The sequence below is a fragment of the Panthera leo genome, chromosome E3 (assembly GCF_018350215.1).
Source record: "Panthera leo isolate Ple1 chromosome E3, P.leo_Ple1_pat1.1, whole genome shotgun sequence".
In the NCBI taxonomy this organism is placed as follows: Eukaryota; Metazoa; Chordata; class Mammalia; order Carnivora; family Felidae; genus Panthera; species Panthera leo.
In genome coordinates, this window is record NC_056694.1 from 37,362,807 (window position 1) to 37,371,457 (window position 8,651).

At 61.8% G+C, this 8,651-nt stretch overlaps 1 protein-coding gene across 2 annotated transcripts; it reads left to right on the forward strand.

Annotated features, from left to right (window-relative positions):
* The first annotated feature begins 2,816 nt into the window (after window positions 1-2,816).
* On the forward strand, window positions 2,817-7,990 carry UBALD1 (UBA like domain containing 1). 2 transcript variants are annotated; one of them, XM_042922804.1, is made up of 3 exons: window positions 2,817-3,086; window positions 6,522-6,584; window positions 6,893-7,990. In XM_042922804.1, the coding sequence occupies exons 1-3, from the start codon at window positions 2,817-2,819 to the stop codon at window positions 7,244-7,246; spliced, it is 687 nt and encodes a 228-aa protein (XP_042778738.1). In that variant the 3' UTR covers window positions 7,247-7,990. The 2 variants fall into 2 exon arrangements, with proteins under 2 accessions (XP_042778738.1, XP_042778740.1); XM_042922806.1 differs by lacking the exon at window positions 2,817-3,086 and adding an exon at window positions 3,468-4,905.
* The last annotated feature ends 661 nt before the right edge of the window (window positions 7,991-8,651 follow it).

Genomic DNA, 8,651 nt, shown 5'->3' on the forward strand with positions numbered 1-8,651 from the left:
AAAATTAAAAATGGAGGTGGGAAGGAGGAGGCCAGGGCATGCTGGGGAGGCTCTGGCAGAGCCTCCAATTCCCTGAACTTCAGGTAAGATGGTACGGCTAGAAATACCTTTTATTCCCCTGCCCCCATCTACTGGTCCCAGCTGTCAGGCGCCTGCTAAGAAATCCAAAGTCCATTCTTTAGCCAGGCTGATCCTGGCTGAAAACAAGGTTGTTTTTTCCTCCCCTGCTGCCCTTGGGAAAACTAGCAAGCTAGCGGGGCCATGGGGACCAAAAGAGTGACCTTTGCTCCTGCTAGCCTCATCTGCCCCACCCCAGCCAGAACAGCTCCTTCTGAGCTGGACAAGCCTGGGCAGGTAACTGAGTGTTGCTGGATAAGGGTAGGAGGAAAGGTGAAGGTACTTCCCGTTTCCTTGAACAAGAAAATCCCCTAGCAGGCCCTGCCAGGACACTGCCCGTTCTCACTTCCCAGACATACACCCTCATGGGCTAATGGGTGCCTGTTCTCCACTGGCTCTGAACACAGGCAAGAGTGTAAGGAGGTTTGGATTCCAGCCTTAAAAGTTTCCTCATCTGTAAAATGAGGCTTGGGCTCCGTAGAGTGGTCCAGATGGAGGCAAAGAGGTGAGTACCAGAAATAGTGCTGAGCACTTCATAGATATTAATCTACCTTCAGCAGTCCTGGGAGAGCTCCACACTCCTACCTTGGGTTCCACAAATGAAATGAAGCTCAGGGCTACACTACTTGTATCCAACATCAGTCACTAAGCAGTGGAGTCAAGACTGACAACCAGATCTATCTGGCTCCAGAACCATCTCACCGTCCATCACGCTCTGTCTCAGTGGAATAGTGATAGCAGAAACCACATCCAAAGCCCACTACCTTGTGCTGAGCGCTTTACCCACGTTAATTCATGCTTATGATGCTTTGTTAAGGTGAGGGGCCATTCTTAACAAGACCAGGAATCTCCTGGCACTATCAGGGTTTGCAAAAAATGGCAGAGCCTGAGTGATCCCCATGTGGCAGAAGAGACACCAAAATCTGATTTCCCATGAGGACAGGATACCTCTACCAGGCTGAGGTGCTCACCTGGCAGAGGACACTGAGAGTCCACCCCCTGCCTGTAGGCTAGGCCAGGGAACCTAGCCCTTGGAGGCCGCTTAGCACTCTCATTGTGCAGGTCTCCCTGGAGCTATCCTGGTGCCCCAGCACTCCCCAGGCCCCCACAACCCTGGATCCCTTCAGGCCCTGTCCACCGGGCTCCCATTATCCTCCTCCCACCAGCTAAAGACAGAACCTCTGGAAAGATGAAAGGACCCAGGAAGGGGTTCCCCCCACCCCTCCGGTGTGGGATAGCTCCCTCCATCCGGTGCAATTCTAACAGTGAAGCGCTGGGTAGGGAGGGTGGGGTGCTCCCTTAGAACCAGACGCATCCAAAACATTTCCTGATCCAGACTGGACCCTTCGGCCACCATCTGGACGCCACACTGAGCCTAAAGTGGACAATTGATCAGATCTAGTAAAACCTCTCAATGACTTTTAACCCTAACCCCCCAGGGCCTGTATCAGCTTCCCGAAGGCACTTTTCATACTTCTACGTTTCCACAATTGTACATCCGTTCTTTGGGATTTTTGACACACGGCCCCAACCCACCCTCGCCACCAGGAGACCCTTCTCGGGTTTGCTCTCCGCTGTAACCCCGGCTGGCTCAGGGCAGGGCAGAGTAAGGGCCCAAACATCGGTTGCCCAACGGATGAAATTGGAGCCCAGGGAGCTCTCGGAACCGGGCCAAGGTCAGTCAGAACGGGGGTTGACCGCGCCAAACTCCTCCTTGCCTCCCCGCCCGGGATCCCTTTGCGAGCACGCCCTGGTCCCACACACCCGACCCTAGACGTCACCCGGAAGCGGCGCGTGCGGAACTGTAAACACTGCCCGCAACTCCCCCCTTCTCCCGCTCGCTCCAGTCCCGCCCCCGCCCGCCACGTGACGCGCCCCCGCCGGCCCCGGCCCAGCGCCCGCCCCCGCTGCAGCCTCATTGGGCGGCCAGCTTTGTTTACCTTATATGGCCAGGTCCTAACACTCTGAGGCCGCCCATTGGCCAAGGCGCGGCCTCACTCACTTGACGTCATTCGGGACAAAACGATGCAAATAAACCGGGGCATTCTGGGAATGGGAGTTCGGGGCCGCCCCGGAACTGGCTCCGCCGGGTCCTTGCGCCCGCTTTTCAAAGCCGAGATTTCCGGCAGAGCGCACGAGATTTTGCGTGGGAAAGTGGGAGCCCCGCGGGGAGGGAACCCGGAGGCACCAGGGTCTGTCCACCTCGTGTTTTGTCCGCGCCATCCCATCCCCAGACGTAGTGTGTGTGTGTGTGTGGCTAAGCGCCAAACCGGGGAGGGACCCGCATCAGGAGTGGGCGACGTGAACTTGTTGCTCTGGGTGTTGGGGGGGGGGGGGGACTGGAAGGCTTCCTGGAGGCGGTGACTTTCTGCAGAGCCCTAAAGGGCAGATTCATTCATCCAAGGAAGGAGTATTTTTTGGCGCCTATTGTGTGACAGGCTTTCGGGTCTGTGTGTCCTAGAGCTGCCGATTTGTGCCAAAATTCCTAGGGGACCCCCACCCCCAAGTGTGCGCCCACTCAACAGAGGGATGCCAGGCATACCGGGCAAAGACGCCAGCGGGCCCCGCCTGCTGGACCCCCGAGAGCGTGACGGCCCGCAGACACGGCCGCCCGCTTCCGCACACAGCAGGGACAGAGTCCAGACACACCTCTTCGCGCCCCCCGGCCGGCCAGGCGGCGCGGGACTACATCTCCCAGCATGCCCCCGCGGCCCCGAGCCAGGCGAGGCTCGGTGAGTCACAGCCGCACAGTAAATATTTGTATTAGCCGGAGCCGGCTCGCTAATGGTGGACGCGTGAGGCGGAGGAGAGCGGCGGCGGGAGGCAGCGGGCAGCGCGGCGGCGGCGCCATGTCCGTGAACATGGACGAGCTCAAGCACCAGGTCATGATCAACCAGTTCGTGCTGACGGCGGGCTGCGCGGCCGACCAGGCGAAGCAGCTGCTGCAGGCGGCCCACTGGCAGTTCGAGGTGCGCGGCCGGGCCGGGACCGGGGGCCGGGGGTCCGTCCCGCCAGCCACGCGTGTTTGGGTCGGTGTGGACACGTGCTGGTGCGCACTCCGCCCGGGCCGGGGCCGCGCACTCGGCCCAGTGTCCTGGCGTCCGCGCGCCCCGTTGACCGGGCCGCAGCGCGCACACGCGGCGTGCGGGTCCGGCCGGGCGGTGCGGCCGCGTCTACGCGGTCCCCGGAAACGCCGCCCGCGCGGGGTGGGCGGGAGGGGCGGCCCGCCCGCACCGGGGCCCGAGATGCCCGCCCCCCCCCCCCCGAGTCCCCCGGCGGTCGGGATGCGGGGTTCCCCCTCTTTTGTTCGGGTAACGGCCAGGGCGGGGCGTCGCCGCGGCCCGGACGGACAGTCGGCGGGCGGCCGGAAGGAGGACGCCCCGGGCTGGGGCCGAGTTGGGCGCGCGCCGCCCCCACCTCGGGAGCCGCCTGGTGGGACGGGGAGCTCTGGGGCCCGTGGGCAGAGCCGCCCCGCACGAGTGGGTTTGAGGGTCTGCGTGCCCAGTGGTTAGCTCGGCGGCGCGTGTGTCCACGTACATGTGCATTTGTATTTACGCACGCGCCACGCTACGTGTGGGCATGTCGGCGTGTGTGTAAACACGCAGTCCACCCGGCGCGCGGGTGCGGGCTGTGTGCTCCGTGTACACACACGTCGCCGTTTTGCAGTTGGTGCCCACGCGTGTACACACACGAGTGTACGGGTGCTGTGCTGGGAGCCCCACACTACAGCTACGAGTGTGCATCTGTGCACCCCGCCCTAGAGGCGTGTTCGGGTGGCCTCCTCTGTGCTGGCAGATGAATTTACCTGCACAGTGCACGGCGTGGTTTACACGGTCCGGTGGCTTTTCGGTCAGCTGGGTAGGAGGTGGGGCTGCCCCAGTCAGGACCCCACCCACCAGGCCTCCCTGACCCACAGAACACTAGTGCCCACAGCTTGTGCTGCCAAGAGGCCACCTGGCTTTGCCTAGCTCAACTGCCCCAGAAATAACCCAGGGTGGTATCTAGGGAAGAGGCCAGAGTCCTTGAGCTCCACCCCTCACAGGTGTAAGGTCACAGCTCAGACGGTGTCTGTGCCCTGCCTGCCGGGAGCCTGGTTTCCTGATGGGGAGCCACCCCAGGAAAGGTGTTCGGGCCTGCAGAGGACTCTAGGACTCAGCTTCTTAAGAATGGGATAGGGGATCAGAATTCTAGCCCAAAGGTTTGGACAGCCTGGGGAAGCAGTGGCCTATCCAGCCAGGGGAATCTTTGCTCACACCTTTCTACCAGCGCTCTCAGCAGGGACCGCCGACCCTGTGTGGTCTTCACACAATGTGGGAGGTTGCTCTTTCTGGGCAATTCCCTTTCCTCCTCTGGCCTCAGTTTCCTCCCTACCTCCAGCGTGGGAGTTGATCTCTAAGGAGCCAGTGGCCACTCCCTTGTGCCCACCGCCCCCAGGGCCTGCAGCCCCACCCTGCAGGAAGCTCCCTAAACAGCCTGTTTGTCTCGAGGGCTAGATGTGGCAAAACTTGCAAAACCACATTCACGGCAGTTTGCTTGAGTCCCACATCTGCACACATGGCTCCCTCCCTGCTTGGGGCTGGGCGGGCAGGTGTCTGGTGGAAGGGCCTGGCCTGTCTGGACTCTCAGCCCAGCGCAGGGAGCCTGGCACCAGCTGGGCTGTCACTCAGCACGGGTTGGTGTCGCTGTACCACACGAATTAAAAGTGTTGCTTTGAGGATTGAAATGCCCGGGGGAGACCTTGTCCCCAAGAGGGGCCGGAGCTGCCTGCAGATTTGGTGGCCTCCTGAGGTAGGAGCCATATGCTTCGGGCTCGTGGAGTTTCCGTTTCACATCTGTCAAGTGGGGGATATGGATACTAGGGAGGTTTACTTAAAGTGAAATGGGTTGTGAACCCCCAAACCTTAGGTCCTTGCGTGAGAGCGAGTGAGGGGCTCCCTGGGGCTACTCTTTCTGTACCCTCCCCCGCAGGCTCACAGTGTTTTTGGGTCACATCTGTGATTCAGGTGTTAATGAGGACAGGAGGCTGCTGGGGGAGGGGACCTGTGTGTTTAAGTGGTGGTGCTTTAAGGCAGCAGCGGTGCTGGAATCCTCACTCAAATGGCCTTTGGATTTGCTGTTGGGAAGGAATAGTTGGGGTGTGTCCCCTGGGGCTCCTGGGTGGGAAGGAGTCCTGAGGAGGCGCTTAGAGACCAGCACCCACCCCAGCCTGTTCCCACACCCTGTCTGGGGACACTGGGGTAGGGCATCTACAGCAGGAAATTCCCAGAAAAATTCATTTGAATGTAAAAAAATAACAAAACCCCAGGGCAAGCCCTGGGAGCCAGCTTGGGTTTCTGGCTGTGTTGGAGGCGGGGGAAGGGATTGGGTCCGGGCTGGGCTGGGGAGGGTGGTGAGCCTCGGGGGGGGGGCTGGTGATGGAGGGCAGCTGGGGCTGGGGCTGGGCCTGGGCCTGGGCCTGGGCCTGGGCAGGGCCCGGCAGACCCTTCACACACTCCCTCTCCCAGCACTTTCGCAAGAGCAGCTGGTTCCCTTATTCTCCTCAGTGCCCCTCCTGCAGGGCCCCAGCCAGGACAGACCAAATGCAGCACCTCCCTCAGGGCTCCTGGAGCCCCCTCTCCCCGGGCCTTTGTCTGACACTCTGCCCCCTCTCCCGCTCCCTTTCGCACCACCCCAGGTGCCCGACCGCATGTCTGCCATCCCCCTGCTCTGACACCTTAAGAACATTCTGAGGGAGGCTTGGGTGAGGGGGCCAGCGAGTGCAAAACCCAGGCCATCCTACTTAATTCTGGCTCTCTCAGCTGGCACTTGGGTCTTAAGAGGTTACTGCGGCAAGGGACGGGAATGTGGAAGCCGCCTGGTCCGGTCTCCTTGTGGTGCAGTTGGAAAAACTGAGGCCCAGGTCATGGCAGGCTCCTGTGGCCAGCCAAGGAGAGAGGCAGGTGGGTCACAGACTTAACATCTGGGAACTTTTGCTGTCCCCTGGCTCCTAGATGAGGAGATTGAGGTTCAGATTAGGGAGCCGCCACCCATGGAGTTGGTGACTGTCTGGCTCCAATCTCCCGAATCAACAGCTGATCTCTGCTAAAGGCCTTTGCCTGTGACACCAGGAAGGGGTGCTGCCTGCTCCCCTCCCGAGGTCACAGTGCAAGCTGGAGGGAGGCAGGCAGTGTGAGGGTCTTCACCGCCTGCCAGACCTGCCTGGGAGCCTGTGGCGCCTCCTTAGGAGGTGGCAGGCGTTGAGTTGTGACAGACACACTGCTTACACTCACTTCTCTCCCTTGGTAGCCAGGCTCAGGGCCACTCCAAGCCCCAGAGATCCTGGGAACGAGGGCGGCGCAGGTCCACGGAGGGGGTGGGGGTGGGGGGCCAGAGGGTAATTAAGCTTGGGCCCTTTCTTCCCACAGACGGCCCTCAGCGCCTTTTTCCAGGAGACCAACATCCCCTATAGCCACCACCACCACCAGATGGTAAGTGTCCCTGCAGTCCCCGGGGTGCTAGGGGGCGCTCCTGGTATAGGGCAGGGGAAGGAAGCCGCCGTGGCTCTCTGCAGTGGAGAGGCCGCTGGCTCGCACTAGAGGGTCCTCCGGGGACCTGGCCCGTGGGTCTGGAGCCCCCAGCTAGGGGACTGTCCTACGGAGCCAGATGCATCCAGGGAAGAGGCACAGAAGCTCCCAACGGTGGCTGGGTGTGTGTCTGCTCCTAGGAGGGAGGCAGTGGGAGGCCGGGGGCTCCCGGAAAGGGGTGCTCACCCCCCACTCTGTTCTTCCCCCCACAGATGTGCACTCCTGCCAACACCCCTGCCACGCCCCCCAACTTCCCCGATGCCCTCACCATGTTCTCCCGTCTCAAGGCTTCCGAGAGTTTCCACGGTGGCGGCAGTGGCAGCCCAATGGCCGCCACGGCCACGTCCCCCCCGCCGCACTTCCCCCACGCCGCCACCGGCAGCTTCGCGGCACCCAGCTGGCCGACCGCGGCCTCGCCCCCAGGGGGGCCACAGCACCACCAGCCACAGCAGCCGCCCCTGTGGACTCCGGCACCCCCTTCCCCAGCGTCAGACTGGCCGCCCTTGGCCCCCCAACAGGCCGCCTCAGAACCGAGGGCCCACCCCGCCATGGAGGCGGAGAGATAAGGGAGGCCCCTCCCCCCTCCCGGAGGCCAGGACCCTGTGGGGCGGGGGAGAGGATGTCTCCGCGGGCCCCCTTCACCCTCCTCTGTCTGCACCCCCGTTCCCCGGAGCCCTGGAGGGGAGAGACCGGACCCTGGTGCCAGCACACAGGCCGCCCGCGCACGAACACGGAGGCGCAGGCCCGCGGCACCCAGCTTGCATGGATGTGGTTCAGAGTCGTCTTGGTGCTGGTGGACGGAACTTCAGAGAACAAGCAGCCTTCCCCAGAGGACTCGCTCGCCCTGCCCCACCCCAGGGGGCTGCGGAGAATCGCCACAGCAGCGGAGACTTGGCTGGCTCCTGCCTTGGAGCTCCTTGGGGGCCAGCAGGCCTAGATCCCCACCCTCGGGAATGCAGAGCCTTCTCCGCATGTGTGTGTGTAGCTGTGTATGTATTTATATGTATGTCGCTCCTCAAGACGCAACCTAGTTTACGGGGCAGCTGGACTTTGCATGTTAGAGTGAGCCCCCAAACCCCTTGCCCGCCACCCCTCTCCCCAGGGCCCCGCCCCTCTCTCCCACCCCCTTGTCAGCCAGCCTTGCTGTTCCCTGCAGAGAAAAGAATTGTGGGAAACTCCAGGACTCTTCCCACCCATTCCCCAGCGCTTGCCTGCTGGGGCTGCCTGCATGCCTCCCCCAGAGCCCGGGGGTACCTCACACCCTTTCCCTTCCCCCTTTTAACAAAAGAGAAGAAAAGAGTTCAAACTACCACCAGGCTTTGTGGTCTTGCCTCGTATCCTAAGCTTTGCTGCCGGCTGGCTCCATGTGGAGAGGCAGGGCACTGGCAGAGCCCAGACCCCACCCCCACCCCCACCCCCCCAAGTCCTGCCTGGCTCCACACTGCTGCTGTCTCTTGCTGTCTTTTCAACCATAACGTGGCTCTGGAATCTTCCTGCCCATCCAAGGTTCTTCCCAGGAAGTTCATTTCTGGCCAGTGTTCCCAGAATCCCAGCCCTCCTGCCCATCCTTCCCCTGTCCGGCTGGACTGATCCTGACCTCCAGGGCTAACAACTCCTTCCAGTCTTCTTGGGTTTCACATAAGGACCTTTTTTTGTGTGTCTTTAGGGCCCCAATGGCTGGCTGCAGGCTGGACTCTCCAAGCCCAACCTCCAGCAAACATGCCTGGTAGGGCAGGGCCCTCCCCTGGGGAGCCGCAGACCACAGCGCCCGTGGTCAGATAGCAGGCTTCTGCGCAGAGCCAGTAGGGGCTCGTGACAGGAACAGGACAAGCCCAGGGCAGAGTCCAACCTGCAACTCAGACCTTTTGTCACTAAGGAGACCGGCAAACCAGGGAGAGCAGATGGGATCCCGGGCTGCTCCTGAGCTGGGCTGGGACAGACACCTGCTCTCACCCCAAGGGAGAAGCCAGG